The following is a 20441-nucleotide window of genomic DNA, read 5'->3' as shown; positions in this document are numbered from 1 at the left end:
CTTATCCTTTAATGCCACACCAGGATTCCATGGTACCATATTATACTATCAATATTATAAGTCCACTCTCCCTTTATTTTGCAAGGTAAAAAAGTGGTGTCTTAATTTGTTTTAAGTTACTTTTCTCTCATTGTAAATGATTGCTTTTTCTACCTATTTGCCCTGGTTTTTTTTAATAATATAATTGTCTATTTGTTAGGACCTTTGTGTTTCCCCTGTTGATTGATGTAGAATAAAGATTTCTTAAATACCTTACTCTCAGTAGCTTCCACAGAGGAACATTGCACAAGACACTAGAAAGGCAGATTGTTCATGGTTAAGTAAGACAATAATGGTGTTAAGTGTTGTCAGCTCAGTTCCGACCCATAGAGACCCTGTATAGGGTTTCTGAGGAGCAGGTGGTTAACTTGAACCACTGACCCTGTGATTCAAACTGAGTTTGCAGTACAGCACATTAACCCACTGTGCCACACCAGTACTCCCAGACAATAATATTGTTGGATAATATTATTATCCAACAATATTATTGGAAACCCAGACAAAAAGGGTTTCCAAGGAGCCACTGATGAGCTTGAACCACCGACTTTGCAGTCTGAAGCATTAGCGCACAGTGCCAAACCAGGTTCCCCAGACAATAATATGAGCAAATAAAAAGAACATGCCTTTTGTGTCCTTTCTTGTGAATGGACAAGTGGTACATCTTGTGGCTTTCCAAAAAAAATTTAAAATAAAAGGAGAGCTATACAATACAAGGAGGCTTCAGAAAGTTCATGGGAAAATGGAATTAAAATATACAGCATTTTTCCATAAACTATTTGAAGCTCCTTTGTTCTGTGGATTGGAAGACTCAGTATGTTGAAGATAGTAGTATTTCCACATTGAAGTAGTTGGTGTTATACCATCAGTGTCCAAGCTGAGTCTTTTGTTAGTTGGTTTGTTTTTTGGTGGGACTTTGCTTTATGTTCATTTTAAATTGTATTTTTAAGTTTTATTGCAGAGCACTCTTGAATCACTTGCTCTTTAGTTATTATGACCAGAACAAAAATAGACCCATGCTTATATAATCCCAAATAAGCAAGAGCAGAGATTTTACAGAGAGGGGGAAAAGGTTAGGAGATGGTGCTGGGTCACCAGGTTATTATCCAGATGGGAAGAAATGAATTGGAAATTGGACTCTGCCTCATATCACACAAAAAATCCAATTCAAAGTGGATTAAAGACCTAGCTGTGAAAATCAAAACTTTTAGAAGAAAATAGAGGAGAGTATCTTCACTGAAGGAAATGAGTGATCAGTTTAACCATATAAAGATTAAGAATTTTTATCAAACAGACACAGACTGAGAAAGGGTATTAATAACAGAGCTGATTCATACTCAGAATATTTACGAGGGTGAGTCAAAAATTACCCTTAACTCCAGTTATTAAAACGCCTGTCCACATCTTATAACAACATTGAGCAGGCACATGAAATGATTCTGTCGAATAGATGAATGACAATGGATTGTGTGGCAAATCATTTGCAAATCAGCCATGGTTCTGCCTGTGAAAGAATCCACTAGAGACTTGAGTTTTGAAAAGTGTGTGCAAGGAAATGGGTACTGAAACAACTCATGGACATCTACAAACAAAATTTGGACCAATAATACTCAAAGGAAAGTAAAAGTTTCTTTAAAAAATTATTACTGGTGATGAGACATGGATTCATCACTACAAACCTGAGAGTAAATGTCAGAGTAGGGAATGGAAACATCTTGAATCACCCACCAAGAAAAATTTAAAAAGTCAGCCATCAGCTGGAAACTGGATACTTGCAGTTTGCTGGGCCTCTCAAGAGCCAGTATTGAAACATTATCAGGAAAAAGGTTCAGCAATCAGTAGTGCTCATTACAGTGAGATACTCACTGAAGAGGTAAAGCCTAAATTCAGATTCACTGCAGAGGACTGCTGTCCAAGGGTATTGTGATCTTGCATGACAGTGCACGTTTGCACACCTTGGCCTACACTGTTGAAACTCGGCCTACACTGCAGAATCTTTGTTTTGAGATATTAAAACATCCTCCCTATAGTCCTGATCTTGCTCCATCAGACTTTCACTTGTTTGATCCTCGGAAAGCAAGAATCTTCAAAGACGAAGATTCATCTATGATGACATGAAGACCATGGTGCATTTGTGGCTTACAGCTCAGCCTAAAACATTTTTTATAAAGAATATGAAAGCTTGTTGACAAATAGACAAAGTATATTGAAAAGCAAGGAGACTATGTTGGAAAATAATATATTTGTCTTTTCTAAAAGTTGATTAAAATAAATTCTATAGCCAGAGTGCAGATAATTTTTGGCTCACCCTCATACATGTGTGTGACTGTATATGTCATCAGTAAGAAAAGGTATAAAATGTAACAGAAACACTTGAAAACGATATAGTTAATAATTGACTAAGAAGTTGCTTAACCTCATTACTATTCAGGGAAGTCAAGACTGCATACCAAGTAAGCTAAGATTCTAAAATCTAACAGAAGAGAATGTGGAGCAGTGGGGACTCTACTGTTGTCATTAGATGCCAAAGAGTTTATTCTAATTCATAGACCCTACATAACAACAGATAGAAATACTGCCTGGTCTTAAGTCATCCTCACAGTCATTGGGATGTTGTTGCAGCCACTGTGTCACTCCATCTAATGTAGGGTCTTCCTCTTGTTCACTGACCCTCTGCTTTACCAAACATGATGTCCTTCTCCAGGAACTGATCCTTCCTGATAAAGTGTCCAAAGTACATGAGACAGAGTCATGCCATCCTTGCTTCTAAGGAGCATTCTGATTGTACTTCTTCCAAGACAGTATGTTTCTTCTGACAGTCCATGGTTATGTTTTATGTCCTTTACCAACACCATGATTCAAAGGTATTAATTCTTTTGTTGTCCTTACTCATTGTCTAGCTTTCACATCCATATTAAGTGATTTAAATGCCACGGCTTGGGTCAGACACACTTTAGTCCTCACACACAGTTTCTTAACTGCTCCTTCCGTGGATGTTAATTTTGAATCCAAGTCCTTAACAACTTCGGTCTTTTCTCCATTTACCGTGATGTTGCTTTCATATACTCTGAAAATTTTGGGAAATATTCAACATCATCCATCAAAGGTAATTGTAATATACCTGTTCCCCTGTGATGCCACTTCCTAGAATGCACCTCTTAGAGAAATTGACATGACACACCAGGAGACATGACACACCAGGAGACATGACACACCAGGAGACATGTACAAGGATGTTTGTGATACTATTGCTTGTGATAGCGTAAACTGAAAGCAACCCAAAAGTCCAGTTGTTGTTGTTGTTAAGTGCTGCAGACTTGGTTCCCACTCATAGCAACCCTGTATAGGGTTTCAGAGGAACAGCTCATGAGTTTGAAACACGAACCTTGCAGTTAACAGTCTAGTGCTTATCCTGTATTGTAATATTCTAAGGGATGAATTAAAGTAGAAGAAACGTAGTCACATGCTTTTACAGAGATACATCCCCCAATTTTTTTTTTGCATAAAAGAAATAAATTGTAGTTCAGAAATACAAAATTAAATTTGTTTCGAAATATATACAAAACTGGAAAATGTTTTTAGAAAGCTGGGAATTATGATAAGAAGAGTGTTTATAATTATAACCAGTAATAATAAAGTCTTTTGGAGTTAATTTTAAAGTCCCAAAGTCTACAGATTTAATGTTTCTCATTTAGAAACCTTTTGCAAGTGTATAGGAAGTAGGGGGTTAATAGAATTGGTCTAATTTTTAATCCTTTAGTGCCTGCTTTCCTTATTAGCTGGGCATGTGTCCTAAACAGCATCACATGTCAAGCCAGGCATTCTGGATAGTTGTTATACTAGATCCACATTCTGAGCCGTGGCGCCTTCATTGACTTTTAACCTTGTCATTGGTCCTACTGGATTTTCATACTTACTCACCTCTGTGCCAGAACTGCCTGGGTGGGGTTCTTGTAACAGAGATCAGTAACCTCTTGTCTTCTTCATGTTCTTCAGCTCAGGTTCAGATTGAAGGAGATTTCCTGGCGTGTTCTTTTTCTATACTTGAGGAACAGCCCATGGACATGCTTCTGGGACTGGATATGCTTAAACGGCATCAGGTAATTGGGGCTTCACTGTCTTTTTGCATCTGTTTTTTGTTATATGGTTATTGCCAAGGAGCCATAGTGACTTAGTGGGTTAAGTGTTAGACTAACTCCAAGGTCAGTGGTTCACACCTGCCAGCCACTGAGACTGTCTGCACCTGTAAATATTTAGTCTTGGCGGAGACCCTAAGGGTTCAGTTCTACTCTGCTCTATAGGGCGTCTGTGAGTCGGAGTAGACTTGCTGACAGTGGGTTTGGTTTTGTTTTCTATGTTTATTGTTGCATTTCTATTGGTTATATTTACTGGAACACCAAGAAGCATGGCTGCAAACCTGGAGAGATTCTTAGCTGATGTTATTCAAGGGTCTGAATTATGTGTCAGTAGAAGTAGAATCTAGTCTTTTGTGTCATCTTTCTATGATTTTATTAAATCTTTCCATGTCTTTTAAGTATAGTGGGCAGTTTGGTTACCTTAGGTAAAGTTTTTCAGATTCTCATTAGATCTCAAGTCATTTGTTGTTGTTTTTTGGCAGGAATGGGGGTGGATTTGCAGGCACAATGATAATTTTACTGCAAATGTAAACTTAGTAAATCATCAGTCATCCTAGATGCCAGTCAAAAGCAGCATTTGGAAGGAAGACCTTCAAGCTGAAGGAAAGTGTACATATGATGTGAGAAATGAAAATCATTGTTTAGTGCCAAACCAAAAAAACCCACTGCCATGGAGTTGATTCCTACTCGTAACTACCCCAGTGACCAAGTAGAACCGTGTCATAGGGTTTCCGAGCCTGTGATTTTTTTATAGAGACAGAATGCCTTGTCTTTCTCCCATGGGATGACTGCTGGGCCCAAGCCACCGTTTCTGTTTAACAACCCAGTGCTTAACCCACTGTGCCACCAGGGTTCCATATTATTTAATACAAAGTAGTGGTGGTTATGTGCCATGGAGTTGGTTCTAATTTATAGCAACCCTGTACAGGGTTTCCGAGGCTGTAAATCTTTACGGGAGCAGAGCGCCTCACCTTTCTCCCGCGGAACAGCTGGTAGTTTCTAACTGCTGGCCTTGCGGTTTACAGCCCGATTTGTAACCACTACGCTAGAATATAAATATATTAACTTGCAATGCTATTTATGTGAAGAGAATTTCAGAAAGTTCATGGAGAAATTTCATTGTCTTTCAATTCCATTTTTCCACAAACTCTTCTTGTATTTCTACTCCGAAGACTTATTATTATTGTTTTATTATACCTTCCCTCATTGAGTCATAAATTTTTTACTTCAGGATTTCATATCTAGTCAGTATTTTCTGTCAGTTGGGTCCTGGTGTGGCACTGGAGGATAAGCACTGGACTGCTAACCACAAGATCAGTGGTTCAATCTCAACAAGTACTCTTTAGAAACCCTATACAGGGTCTCTAGGAGCAGAACTGATTAGACAGCACTTAACAACAGCAATAATACACTTTAAAGACGTTCTGGTGTAATGCTATAGGATAAGCACTAGACTGTTAACTGCAAGGTTGGCAATTCAGACCTACCAGCTGTTCCTTGGAAACCCTAACAGGATCAGAATCGTAACTGATTCAACGGCACTTTACAACAATAACATCAAAACACTCAAAAAGGGCTCGGCTGGCACATTGGGTTAAGTGTTGGGCTGCTAATCAAAAACATCAGCAATTTGAACCTACTGTCCACTCTGGGAGAAGGATGAGGTCATCTGCTTCCTTAAAAATTTACAGCTTCCAAAACCCTATGGAACACTTCTTTTTCTATCCTGACAGTTGCTGTGAGTCAAAATCAACTTGACAGCAGTGGATAATATGCTTAGAAATGCCTTGCACCTCTGACATTGTGGAGACCACTTTTTGTTGTTTCTAATAATTTATTTTACCTGTTGAACATGCACACAGCAAAACCGTATTCCAATTAAAGTCTCTACATGTACGTTTCAGTGGCATTGATGACATTCTTGGAGTTATGTAGCCGTTCTCGCCCTCCTCGCCTTCCTCTGAGTTGTTTCCCCATTAGCGCACTCACTGTCCCCCAAGGTTCCTATGTCATCTTTCAAGTTGCTGTTATCAGTTTGATCACACATAGGTAGATCGTAAAAGAGCATGTGATAAGAGGCTTAATATAAGCTGTACTTTATAGAAGTGAAATGTAAAACTGTATAAGTATCATAGTTTCAATTTTATAAGAAAAAATCATTTGTATATTTCTAAAAGGGGCTGCTGACTATCCGTGTTATTTTTCCAGATTTTGTACAATGAACATGCTTTACATCCATAATCAGAAATAAACAGAGGTTGTGTTAAAGGCAAATAAATGTAAGCTATAATCCTGTAAAACTTATTCTGCTATAAACTTTGAATATTTTTTAAATTCTCAATTAGCTAAAGAAGTTTTTTGAACTATCTCTGTCCCTATCGATTTACTCTTTGAAATGGAGTTTTAAATTCAAGATCCTAATTTTTATGCATGGGGATTTTTATCCTCTATCCTCTTCCTTTGGTTTCTTCCTTCCAAGTGTTCCATAGACCTCAAGAAAAATGTACTCGTGATCGGCACCACAGGCTCCCAGACCACCTTTCTTCCTGAGGGAGAGCTGCCAGAGTGTGCCAGGTTGGCATATGGGGCCGGACGAGAGGACCTGCGACCAGAGGAGATTGCAGACCAAGAATTAGCAGAAGCCCTTCAAAAATCTGTAGAGGATGCAGGTACTTGGCTAGGCTGTGCTTTTGAATCATACCTGTGTAGTTGATGGATGGGCCTGAGGAGGGCGAGCTTTAGAAAAGAATAGGGATCTTTTTGGCTTGTCATCAGTTTCATTGTCCAGTAGTAGATGTGTTCATTTTTTGTCCTCTTACTTCACATTTCAGTAGATTAAGAAATAGCAGTCTGTTGCATGTCAAGATAAATTGGGGACTTACTAGCTTAGGTGCATTTTTATAGTCTTCCTAAAAATGCTATTTTTTTTTTTTTCCCCCTAAAGCAAGTTATTACAGTAAGTAGGTAACTTCTTATCTTTTAAGCTCAGCAGTATTTTCCTAAATCTTTCTTTCCTTTTCTTCAGCCTATTTATTTGAAAAGATAGCATTGTTTCTGTGACTGGGCAGCCTTCACCTTTTTAATATTTACTGAAAGAGCTGCTACCAGAGACAGAAAAATCAATAAGAAGCACAATTGAACATAACTCAGTGTGTCGTGTTCATGCTGAGTTAATGACCTCATGGTAGTATGTCATTGAGCCTTATTGAAACAGTATAAACTGGGGCAATCATGCTACCTAATAAGTTTTTCTGTGGAAAACGTCTTTATTGTTTTGTCCTATTTAAAGTTAAAGGCTGAGCCAAGTTTTCTGAATAAAATGTAACACAGTTTTGCTGAAATCCCACTTCCGTGAAAAAATTTCCTCCCATCTGTTACAGATCAGTGACTTTGGGATGTACTTTCTAGAAGCTGAAAAGAATTTACTGTTAAGTTTGGGTTATTTTTAAAGCCTTGAGCTGGAAGTAGTCATCAGTATGACTAATATCGCATGTTGCTTTTTCTGGGACAGTAAAATGTATTTTGTCTTTTTTCTTAAAGACAAAAAAGATATAATCCTTTCACTAGCCTAAGACCAGAAGAACTGGATGGTGCCCACTTACCACTACTGACAGTTCTGTTCAGGATCACAAAGGGTCCGGTAGAGAGTGGGGAAAATTCAAAATCATAAAAAAGACTAGACTTGCTGGTCTCTTAGAGACAGGTGGAACCCCTGAGACTGTGAGCCTTAGACACCCTGAGACCTGGAACTGAAGCCACACTCCTGGAGATCACCTTTCAGCTAACAATAGACAACAGACCTATAAAGTGAATGGTAACACTTGTGAGAAACATGCTCCTCCGAAAAATCAACATTATGAGACCTAGAGGGCTGGTTTGCCCAAAACAAAATTCAGAAGGCAGGAAGGAACCACAAAGATGGGCAATAATGCAGGAACTGCAGGGAGGAAGTAGTAGGGATGCTGTCACATTGAGGGGATTGCAGGTAATGTCACGAAACAAAATGTGTATAGATTGTTGAGTGGGAAATGAAGAAAGTGTTCAAAAAGCAAGAGATAGGCCTTAAAAATGAGCAGCCAGGTTTTGCCTGTGTTTATTGTGGGAGGTCTGTCCTTGAGCCTCTTTAGAATGAGTGTAGAGCAGATGGCATTTTCTTAGTTGGTCTTGTTCAGAACCTATTCCACCATCTTTTGGCTCAGTTTTCCATACAAAAGGCAATTTGAAGTATGACTGAAGTCTTTTATAGGAAGAGAAGAATTCTGAACCACCACACAGGGTGCAAGAATAGTTTCCTCTAGAAGGTCAGCACAGGGCTGATCTCTCTGAGGAGGACACCACAGATATCTTGACTTTTCCAAGATAGTATTGATGTTGTTTAGTGCCATCTAGTTGGTTCCGATTCAAAACTTACCATATAGGACTTTGAGGCTGCTCACATTTATGGGAGCAGAAAGGCTCATCTTTCTCCCATGGAGTGGCTGGTGGGCTCCAACTATTGACCATGTGGTTAGCATTTCAGTGCTTACCCTGTGGAGCAACAACTCTCCATAATCCCTGATACCAGCCAGCACTCGTCTCCATGGTGTTTCCCCTCATATCCCAGGATTCTGAATCTCACTGCAGTGTCCCTCAGAACTCACCAGATGGCAAGGAAATGGCGTACACAACTGTGGAGGCTGCCATGTCCAATCTGCAGTTTAGATGTCAGTCTAGAGGATTTTTGGCTCACTCAAGCCAAGACAGGCATAGCTCAAGTCCCAAACCCAGGATCCATAACAAGAGATTGAATTTGTCAAACCATTTCCATATATCTGATGCAGACCATACCCTCAGTGAAACTAAGGGTGCCAACTTGAGTCATGCCTGGAGACTCGAGTCATACCCACCTTAATCCTGCCTCACTCACATAGTAGACCACTCTTTCCAAAATGGGACCATAAGCACAGGCATGTTATTGTTAAGCACCATGGAGTTGGTTCCAACTAGATAAAATTAAGATGTAGTACTATTATGTAAAATTCCTATAATTTTCCTGTAGTCTTGATGTTTTTTATTTAAGGAACTGTAGCTGATCGTATTGCTTTCTAATCTACTAACAGTTACCCACATTGAGTAATTAGAAGATTTAAGTAGATTGAATAGTTACTCAACAAAGAGGAGTATTATGCCAGTTTTAAAAAGGATGAAAAGGAGTACCATTTTACCCATGTGACCTTTTGTTACTGATCTGCATGCTTGTGCTAAGTTTTATAGAATTAAATAGTGAAGCAATTTGCATTTCCTATTTGTTTGAAACACTGACTTCCTAGTATCCTCAGAATCAAAACTCTGCACACATTAGGTAAGAGCTGTTTCTCTGGCAGATGACTTTTTTATCAACTGAAAAATAACTCTGTAAAGTTAAAAATAACTCTGTCTGTGTCTGATACACGAGTATTTTCTGAAAATGGGTGAAAAGATAAAGAAGATACGCCAGGATAGAATTCAATCAGGTTTGGTTTGTTTTCTTCTAAAAATAAATCTGAACCGAAGAACGAAATTTGGTGAATGACTGCTACGTGTGTTCCCTCGCCTTTGAATGACAGGGTTTAGGGATCTCGTTGTTCCATCTGGTGGGTCTATTAAGGTCACTTTTTCACCTGTTTCACATGTTTGCCCATGAGTTCTCTGTAGATGTGTAAAACTCATTTCTCTTCAAGTTCTATTAAAAATCTGTTGATATTATGACATTGTTTTATGTAGTGTGAGAAAATTGAACCAACCAACCAATCTACAGGAATATCCCCTACTCCGATGCTCCAGTTGCTGATGTTAAAGATGACAGAGAGGAATGGAGATGATAACCCTGCATGCTGTGTGGTTTGCATTGTTAACCCAAGTTTGCTTGTCTGTTTCCTAATTCAAACAGAGCGTCCGAAGCCATGATGCATGTAGTGTGTGTGTACTGCAGCTGGAGTGGGCCCCAGACCAGGTATTTATAGCCGCGGCGCTAAGCCTCCCATTCAGTCATCATCTGTGGTCTGAAAGTCTCTGTGCGTGAGCACTGTGGGAAGTTAGCTTCGTTATTCACCATTTCACCTTATTTCATCTGATTGCAACTAGCCTGTATAGATGGTTGTGTGTTGGTATACATAAGTATACCTTCCTGTTGAAAGTATTACCAATGATAAGAACAGTCCCTGGGAAAAAGTCTGAGTAAAAGCAGCCAATGTCCTTTCTACCTCCCCTATCTGACCATGGTGACTACCAAATCAAGATTATTGGTTTCACAGCACTTGGTGAATGGACATAACTGTTCTCCTATTGGATTTTGGAAGTCCTTGTTTTGTTTTGTTTTTCCCTCCTGGAGAACTGAAAATGTCTGTTTCCCTTCTACGCACAACTGCATACAACCATCTGGAATCCTAGAGGGATGGGAATTCTCATTGCATTAAGGGAGAAATGGATGCAGGTCAAGTGACTTGTCCAGGCTGCAGGCAGGACTTACACAGCAGGAGCTGAGACTTTGCTTTTCCTTGTCTCTCTCCAGCCCGACGAATTTCCACAGAAGTTGATTTGCTTCCATTTCTCTCTGGTTTAAAGAATGGAACTCAGCCGAAGCTTATTGGCTGATAAGTCAAGAGAGGAAGAAAGATAATCTTTTATTAAACTATCGACCTGAAACTGCATAGGACCTTACAGGCTAGTTGTAATTAGGTCTATAACATTTCAGTTTCCTTTCCTTCCTTCTTGTAAGGATAGGTTAATAGAAGGCATAGTTAAATCTTATTGTCCATTGTCCACATCTTCTTTTTCCTATCAGTCTGTTGTTGTTATTGTTAAGTGCCATCGAGTCGGTTCCGACCCATAGCGACCCTGTACAGGGTTTCCGAGGGTGTAAATCTTTACGGGATTAGAAAGCCTCATCTTTCTCCCGCGGAGCAGCTGGTAGTTTCGAACCGCTGACCTTAAGGTTCACAGCCCGATTCGTAACCACTACGCTACCAGAGCACTGACCAATCCTCCCTACACTTAGGACTTGAGCCAGTGAGACTGATCATCTCAGCTGTAGGGGGACTCTGTGCTGTTTTCATAATGAGTACAAAAGACATCCAGACAGTGATCACCTTGACCTCCCCTGGTTGTTTATAACTGGCATACTAGTGTCAGCAGGCCTTTACTGGGGATGTTTTTTGCATTGCTTTTTTTCTCTCAGTATTAACTCAAAATTGAATCTCTTTCACAGTCAGCTTTGTTGTTGTTAGTGCTGTTGAGTCGATTTCGACCCATAGTGACCCTATAGAGGTTTTCCAAGGAGCAGCTGGTGAGCTTGAACCACCAACCTTACAGTTCAAACAGTTTTGCTGTGTTTGATGCTTTAGCCCACAGCACCACACCAGGACTCCTTAGAGAACAGTAAATAAAACATACCTGTGTTTCTAGACTCTAATGAACATAGTTTAAAATGAGATAAACGCTGTTTCCCTGGTTACTACTAAACTCTAAGGTAAGGTGATTTCCTGAGGCATCAGTAACTTCCCGACCCAGTGCTCTATCTTCTGTGCTGATTACAGAGACTTAGAGCTGTCTGAAGCCTAGCTGTACTGCTTCATGACTGCTTAGGTCAAGATCAAGCCCCAGGGGGGCACATGAACATTCAGCATGAAGCATCCGAGTTGCATCTGTCCTAGTAGATTGTTTTGTAAAGTCTTTTGACTTTTAATTCAACATTTTTTTAATAGTATGTATTTAATGATAGAGTATTAGGATGTTTACACTGAACTATTGTATAAGCCTGCCATCTTGTGTGAGTGGTCAATTGCACTGAATCTAAATAATCATTACCTATTGAAAAACTATTGAGCCGTCTTCTCTATTATGTTAATGGGAAAGTGACTGATAATTCTTTAACAGTTGTATTATATGGTAGGGTGATGGGGCTTTAATCTGTTTGATATTAAACTTTGCTTTCATTCTCTGTGTCAGACACTTAGCAGTTTTACCATGATTCTTGAGAAGCTTGGCTGGAAATAAAGTACATAGAATGTCTGCATCTCTGTCTCCTGGAAGTCACTTAGCATTAGTGTTTGTTCTCTTTGAAATTCTGCTCTGCCTGGGTACACCTGGTTGTAGATTTCTCATTTATTACCTCAGTGCTCACATTTAAAACAGGAAATGTGCATTGTCAGGAGAATCATTTCTGTTACAGAGATTCTCAAGATTTGTGATGCACTTGAGAATAATAACTGAGGAGCTTATTGAAAATGCAGATTCCTGCCTTTATCCTATCCCCCAGGCTGGTGCCCCAGAACCTGCATGCATAACAAGCATCCCAGGTGTCTTCAGGATAAGTAGTGGAGAGATGCACTTGGAGAAACATTTTTCTAGCGGTCTGGGAATAAAGATGCATTCCTGTCCTTCAGTCCTGAGCGCTAACCTGGTCATGATGTGGGGGCCTTTTAATGCTACTTGAACTATCATCTTGATCTTAATAAGAGCATGCTTACCTCTTTTCTCTGATGCACTGATGCTAAGCTATCTTATCAAATGAGAATAGTTCTGATATCTTATGTACAATCTGAGTTTAAGGGCCTGATTTTATTGTATCCTTTCTAGATTTGTATCCTCTGATAATTCACTGCCCTTTGTTACTTGCGAATTCATCTTTTTCTATTTCCTTTTATTCCACATAGAGAAAAGCGGTAAAGAAACTACCTCACTGGGAATGTCATCATTACCAGCCTCAGATGGCTATAACCATCTAGCGCATCCTTCAGGACAGAGTCCGGAGATTGGTAATCCTACGAGTTTTGCTCGCTCTGCCTCTGCTTCAGTCTGCCCTGTAAAGCCCAGTGACCCAGATAGCCTTGAACCTAAAGCTGTCAAGGCTTTGAAGGCTTCAGCTGAGTTCCAGATAACCTCTGACACGAGAGCGCATCTTCTTCCTCTACAGGATCTTTCTGATTATGCTTCTTCAACAGACAGTGCTCCAGCAGGCCAGAGTCCAGATAGGCCTTTGCAGAGTTCATCAGAAGAAGCGGATGTTGCAGATACTCTAAAGAAATCTCCTGCTGAAAAAAGCACCCAGGGCCTCAAATTTCATCTCTATACAAGACAGGAAACTAATTTATCTGTCACAACTACTAGGATGCGTGAATCACAAATGCTTCTCAGTGAAAAGGGTTGGCATCTAGAATATCAGAATCTGAGTCCAGTCAACGGCCTTCAGCAGCATGAAGAAGAACATGAACAGCATGAGGTTCTACAGCAGAATTCTCCACGTGACCAAGAACATGTTAGTAACACAGGGGACCTTGAACTTCCTGGAGAAAGGCAAAAGAATCAACAAAAATGTGTTGGTTTAGAAGCTGAGATGAAAGGGGACAGGCTACAGCAGAATGTAGACCTTCTAGATACAGAGAGAAATATTCTCCCTTCAGGATGCTTTGGTTGCTCAAATTCAGAAACTCTTATGGAAATAGACATCGTTGAACAGTCTCTGGTTGCTGTGTTTAATTCCGAAGGTGGTCAGAATACCAGTGTCAAGAACACTGGTGCATCTGATCTCACCCTAGATAATCCTTTAATGGAAGTAGAGACATCAAAATGTAACCTTTCAAATGAAATTTTAATTAATTCCATTTCCACTGAGGATATACAGCTCCCAGGAAGTGATGTCAAAATGTCTGGAACAAATAAAGAATATGGCGATTGCTCCTCCTCTTTAAGCGTTTGCGGCAGTTGTCAGTCCTCTGTGGAGTCAACAGAGGAGTCATATTCATCTGTAACAACAGCTTTGCAGGAACTTCATGAACTTTTGGTCAGTAGTAGTAACACAGCTTCAGAAAGTGTATCTGAAGAAGTTTCCTGTCAATCAGAAACACGAGTTGAAGGTCAAATGAGTACTAAAGACTTTTCTGAAAGATGGTCCCAAACTGAGCCTCTTCCAGCTATTCAGGATGCACAGGCTCCACAGGTCTCCTCTCCTCAGGCTGTCCCTGTGCCAGTGAAGGCAGAGCAGTGCACAGGCTCGTCACCTGGAGCTGGAAGAGAGGAGCTAGAAACTACTGACTTCAGGGGAACAAGTGATGGCACGCCAACTCATACAGAAGACGTTCCTCAGTCTAGGGAATCCTTCAAAGAGAGCCATTCTATCCCCCTAGCCTCAGCTAATCAGTCTAATCAACCGTACAGCACCCTAGGTGCAGCAATGTCATCCAGACTTTTAGGTGAGGAGGATGCACTCAATCAGACTTCTGAGCAAACCAAGTCCTTGCCATCCAGTTTCATATTGGTTAAAGACTTGGGTCAGGGCATACGGGATCCAATGACAGACAGCCCTGAAACACGAGAAAATGTCTGTCCTGAAGCTGCCAGCCTCTTCCTTGAGTTTGACCCACCCTACAGCTATCCTTCAAGTCCCTCTGTTCTCCCACCATTGATTTTTCCTGCTGCAGACATTGACCGGATCCTCCGTGCTGGCTTTACTTTGCAGGAAGCTCTTGGGGCTTTGCATCGAGTTGGTGGAAATGCAGACCTCGCTCTTCTTGTTTTGCTAGCAAAGAACATTGTAGTTCCTACATAACCGTGGAAAGTGGGCTAGACCGTACTCCATTCCCTTAAAGAAGGCTCTACACACACACATACGTGCTCACACGTATACAGTATAGGTAGAAACCTGCAAGCAGAAAGTTGAGCCAGAGTTTTTTGTGGTTTTTTTAGGATTTTTTTCGGCCAAAGTAATTTATGATTTCTTGTCTGATGGATTTATCTATTTTACTTGTTAAAATGTAGGCCTTTTTAAATGTATTGGCATTATGTGCATACAAAAGCATTTTATTCTCATTACGATGATGTATTCTGGAATAAAATTGATGGCTTTGTGTATAGCATACCATTTAGAATGAGAGTGAATGCTTTGAAAAGCAGAAGCCATGGAGGTCTCTCTACCTGTGTAGCCAAAAGCAGATCAACTTAACACTGTGGCTGTGTGTCTGTGTTGTAGGCATGGTAGGGCTTATGGATTCCATTGTCATGTTACAAACTTTTGACAATACAGTTCGGTGTGTGGGATTATACCCAGTCCCCTGTATATTAAAATTCATCAATTTTAATAGGAAATTGAAGAATAATTGAATAATACCTCCTACAGTGGTATTTTTTATTTGTGTGCTTAGGATTTGACATTTACTAGGGCGAGTGGGAGGGTTTAAAACTTGGGCTACTCTGTACGCAGGCTGCTGCATGGATTGCCAAATATTACAGTGGGTGGGCTAGTGTGGGGGAATTAGCATTAGCGTGAAACATGGTGCTGCCCAACTTTTCAAAGAAAAAAAGTGTAATTCCATTTGTAAATGTCTTTATGTTTCCAGAACTGTGAGTGAAAAATAACAGCCTAAACACTGGAATTTACTAGAGATTGGGTTTGCTAGCATCTCATTCATCACGCCTCAACCCTTAATGATTTATTGGATCTGTTTATATTCAGCAAATGGGTTGGTTGCCAGTTCTTTTCTAAACTCATCTTCTGCTAAGAAGTACTACAGCTCAGCTTCGAGCCGTGGACTGAGTGGGCTGTGGAATTGTGGTAACCCTGTCACTGGTTCATCCTAGTGCTTGGAATGGTCGGTCTGCTTGGTGACTGCCCCTCGCAGCTCTTGTCGTTTCTGACTCAAGTGGCCTTGGTAGAGTTTGCCATCCCTTTCTTTCCTCAGGAGTTTTCTTTTTTAAGCAAGATCATCATCCTATTTGTGTCTACGGTGTAGAGTTAAGAGTGGGGCGCAGCATATAGGTGTATTTATTGTGGCCTTTTATCTGAGGACTCGCCCTGGGAGATCAGTGCCCTGAGGGCCCCACTGTGCAATAATCCTATGGAGAGGTTTTAGATCATTCTTTCCTGGCAAGCAGACTGCTCTCTTAGGTACCAAGCAGGAATCTGAAATCATGGTTTGTTCAAAAAGAATTATAAGAATGATAATTCTTGATTCCAGATTGCAGTTCGTAGTGTATTTGAAACAGAAGCTTTGAAAAATCATTTTGTCTAAAATCTGACTCTCTGAAAAAGTGTGTACTTTCCATCAAAATTCAAGTCGTTGAGCACAGTCAGATCTCAGGAGTTTTGTTTTTTATTATTATTCTAATTTAGGGGTACTGGGAGACGTGCCTCTTCTACTCTGTCCTGTTCTGATGTTTACGTGTTCTAAGACTGTCTCGTCATGATCCTTTCTGAAATTAGAAATGGTGACGGGAGGAGCTGTTGTGGACAGTTGTCAAGAGGGTGCTTACATGGCAGGTTCACCAGATTGTCTTTAAACTGTTTTTTTAGACAATCACATGTTAGAGATTTTGCCCTACACCAAAGACGAAAGATGCACTAGGAAACTGTCATATTTCTCTGGCTATTACTAAGGATTGGTACTGTGAATGATGCAAAATCTCATAGCATTGCAGTGGGACTTTGTTCTCTGGGTGACGGGTTTGGAACTTAAGTGATAGATCTGGGGGCCACGGATTGGGGTGGGTGTAGTGTAAGGGAAGTTACCAAGGACAGTAGCCTCTTCTAGCAAGACTTTTGGTGTGATGCTAGCCTCGTTTTTCTGTTGTGAGCAGAATAAAATTGGGAGGCGCTGCTCAGAGGCATGGCCACTGACTTTTAACAGGGTGGAAATATGGGAAGCAGTCAAAGTGAATATAGAATGTCAGTCTTGAACAGGCTTCATTATGGTAGTGTTTTATGTATGTACATATTTATTTTTTGAGAGAAAAACTGAATCGTTTTTATACAGATTCTTGTTAGGAATACGCTGAGTAATTTTGGCCCATTTGCCAGGTATCCTTGTCAAATTTTGTCATTTTTTTCAACATATAATTGCTTTTTAATTTTGAAAACTTGTCCATCATTTCTATGAAAATGAAGCTGTTGGTAATGTTAGGATTTTTATTACTCTTAAATTCAGCAGTTCTAGAATGCAAAGGGTATTACAAAACATGACGCTAATAAACCTTCATTGTCAATTATAGCCAGTGTGTAACACTTTAAGTATTCTAAAAATACAGAAATTAAAGGTTAAGTTTCAAGAATAAGATAAAATCATTGTGAACTTGTCTAGTTGTTGCCAGTGGTAATGGCCAGCCAGCTAAGTAATGGATGGCCCTACTGGAACGCTTCTTTGGCACAAATGAAGTAGCTCTGTGGTCAGAGCTTATCTCCAAGGGTGGTCTCCATTTGCTCACCAAAGAGAGGAAGGGATTCCCCTGTATGCTGTCTACATTTTCCCTCAAGCTGGTTGTAGTGTATCAGGCGTGCTCGGTAACTAGACAGGTGTATCTAGGCTGCAGATTTTGCCCACTGAAGCTTCAAAGAATTCTTTATTTCCAGTTGGTTTAGGCTTCCAGACATCAACCTAGTATCTTTCATCCCATAGTTTGGGCTTCATCCATTAACATATAATCTGTTGCTTAGCAAGAGAGACTGACAAACGCTCTTTATCCCCATAGATACTAAAGGGGGAGCCACAACCCCAAAGCACTTCTCTAAGAGAGCTGGAAGGATCTATGAGAGTGTGTGTCCTGGGTGCTCTAATAACTCATTAAAGTAGAGCCTTCTTGTTCTTCCCTTACTGCCGCTTTCTAGCTAATGAAAGCCATAAGCAAATTTAGTTTAACTTTGCATTTTGTGTGTATGTATGTGAAGTATCCTATACATAATAAGGTGATTGACAAGTATCCTAAAAGTAATTTTATATAGATGAAGTAGATTGAAATGTGAGCAGTTTTTGTGTCTATAGATCCCATCTTCACATAGTGGCATGTATCCGACCATGTACATTTAGAACAACCTTGCAAAAAAACTGGCCAGGAAAATTGAAGTGAATTCTGATTTCCTTTTCCTTCCTATTGCCCTTCCTGTTTCCTTTTCCTAACCTGCAGCCAGGTTAAACAGGAATCATTGAACTGCTATTTATTTGAAACTTGTCATCATCTCTAAGAGAAGCTACCCTGGGTGTGCATTCTTCCATTCTCTGGCACAAATACTCGCCCAAAAGCCGAACTTCTCCTTTGGATGTTAGTCACTTGTCGTCTGGCTGAGTTCCACCTCCTGGAAGAGGAATGTCACCTTTCAGCTAGGAGTTCTGTAAAAGAAAACTAACTTTTTCTCTGAGAGAATGAAAAATGCAAGTTCCTCTTAAACAGAGTCAATCCTGAGTACGCTCCTAAGTAGCTGGACATGTGAAATCATGGCTCAATTTTATAGTCTAGTGGAATTCATTGAATAAAAGATTAAGGTGTAAACCTTTGATGCACTTGATGTTCTTTTGTGCCTTAGTTTCTCCAAATAGAGGCATTATGTTTTGGTGGGGGCATGCATAGAGTGATCCTAAGTCTTCCCTTTACTAAGCTGATGCAGAATTATACTATACCAAATCATTAGATTTCCCTAGTTAGGAGGCTTCTCATCTGGATTTATACATCAGGCATACCAAAAATGATTTCTAGATGTTAGGTTTTGTGTTTGTGTACTATCTATCAGTGTTGTAAAAGTTAAGGGAGAAGAAAAGGTCAAGAGAGTCTTACTTGAACTGAAAACTGGTACTCGTGAATGCTATGCAATATGATGAGTCTTTGAACAAGAATTCATTGGTATTTGATTCATTCATCAGGCACAGATTAAGTGCCTGTGTACCAGGCACTGGTGAACACTAGTAATTACAAAACAAGTGTGACTCAAACAGATGGATACCCTGCCCTCATAAAGCTTTCAGTCTGGTAAGGAGAAATGAAATTAATTTTAGCTTCCAAGACCAGATCTATTTGGGCCTCTTGGCCTGCTTTTATTTTTTTTTTAATATATGCAAATGGCTTGGTTTAAATTCGAAGCAGATGGGGGGTGGGGGTGGCGGGAAATCTGGTTCAAACTGGAATCCGCTAAAAAGATGTGCTAATGTGAAAGAAATGCCTGAAGAGAACAGGTATTTCTGAAGTGATAGTGCTGGGGGATTAATGGGCAGGATGGGAAGTGAAAGGCAGGTATTCCTCAGGACACATCAGTGTGACAGTCCAGCTTTCTTGCCATCAGGACCACCTGCTGTGTAAGCTGATGTTAGGGACTGTGCTGCGGCGTCCTCCCCTTGCCAGTTGAGGGCACAACTGCTCTGGAACATTTCTGTAGGGTGAAAGCAGCTGAGTACAAGATGGAAAGTGGGAATCTAGAAAATGTAGCAAGCAGTGGATGGTTCCAGGACAGAATGGTAGGCAGACCTGATTTACAAGAGGATTCAAGGTGCTGCTGGAGTTTTCTACAGGACAGCTCCCCTCAAAGAGACATGTTTTACCCACGATTTACAATGTCATATATTGTAATCCTTAGGCAGGTAGAATTTCTGGATCTTACCTACTAGTGACTTAAAAGGTTTACGATCTGTTATGTATTGGTGCTGGAGGGGTGGGGTGCTGTAAAAGGTGAGGCAACAGTTGACTAGTTCTGGGACATTGAGTATAAAATCTGCAGAGAAATTGCTCTAAGAGCATATGGGTTAAAGAATGCCTTTTACCTAAAAGTTCAGTCAGCTACAAAAGACTCGGGATATGAAATACAAAATTAGAACTTTTAAAGAACTGTATTTCCTTAAATACATACTGAAGATTTTCATTAGATGATTTGGGGAAGGGTCATCCTGGGGTGTATTTTCCTTGAAATGCATCTCTAATGAGAAATTATTTTGTTTACAAACTCTTTTACCTGCAGCCTTGAACTAATGCATCTGTGACCTGAAGAATGGTAGACCTGTGTTTACTTCCTCCCAGAGGCAGTGAGATCCATTTGTGTTTTGATTCCATCTGTTTAATACTGCCTGATGCTAACCCTACTTCGTTTTGCTTTCTTGAAAACGCACAGCTTTCTGAGCTGCCTACACAGTCAGCTCTCTCCATTTGAATGATGAGATTTCTATTCTGTTTTCTACTGATAGTTCTTTTGAAATAGTTGGGTGATACATTCAGAGCAGTTCAATATACTGATTGGATTTGCTTTTTCTCTGTGTGCATCTAAGATAAGGTTGATTTGCTCATTTTTATTCAGACATCTTCATGGCAAGTGGGCTAATGGCCTTTGCCCTCAAGAAAGCTTCAGTTTTGTAGCCATATCTGGCAAAGTTTTAACAAATAGGAATGCCCTGTTTCCTCCCCTTGTTCTTTCAACTGCTCCTGTAGGGCAAGATTTTCTGGCTTTTTCAAGCTTTGAGACTACTGCATCTTACAAGCACTAGGCTGATCGGTAAATAGGCTTGCCAG

General features: G+C 40.1%; 2 protein-coding genes across 2 annotated transcripts in view; both read left to right on the top strand.

Annotated features, from left to right (window-relative positions):
• Window positions 1-14071, top strand: part of DDI2 (DNA-damage inducible 1 homolog 2 (S. cerevisiae)) — a 45038-nt gene extending 30967 nt beyond the window's left edge. The window contains exons 7-10 of the mRNA XM_006866361.1: window positions 4033-4136; window positions 6652-6841; window positions 10081-10143; window positions 12845-14071. Coding sequence (XP_006866423.1) covers window positions 4033-4136; window positions 6652-6841; window positions 10081-10097 — 311 coding nt within the window. The 3' untranslated portion in view covers window positions 10098-10143; window positions 12845-14071. The remainder of the gene's footprint in view (window positions 1-4032; window positions 4137-6651; window positions 6842-10080; window positions 10144-12844) is intronic.
• RSC1A1 (regulatory solute carrier protein, family 1, member 1) lies at window positions 12877-14736 on the top strand. Its single transcript, XM_006866362.1, has one exon. It carries the CDS (start codon window positions 12877-12879, stop codon window positions 14734-14736), a length of 1860 nt encoding a protein of 619 aa, XP_006866424.1.
• The last annotated feature ends 5705 nt before the right edge of the window (window positions 14737-20441 follow it).

The sequence above is a fragment of the Chrysochloris asiatica genome, unplaced genomic scaffold (assembly GCF_000296735.1).
Source record: "Chrysochloris asiatica unplaced genomic scaffold, ChrAsi1.0 scaffold00090, whole genome shotgun sequence".
In the NCBI taxonomy this organism is placed as follows: Eukaryota; Metazoa; Chordata; class Mammalia; order Afrosoricida; family Chrysochloridae; genus Chrysochloris; species Chrysochloris asiatica.
Note: the sequence above shows the minus strand (reverse complement) of the source record. Positions and strands in the feature narration are given on the sequence as shown.

Bases quoted from the DNA above. Each gene is read 5' to 3' on its own strand.
- RSC1A1 (XM_006866362.1), top strand. From the start codon at position 12,877: ATGTCATCATTACCAGCCTCAGATGGCTATAACCATCTAGCGCATCCT.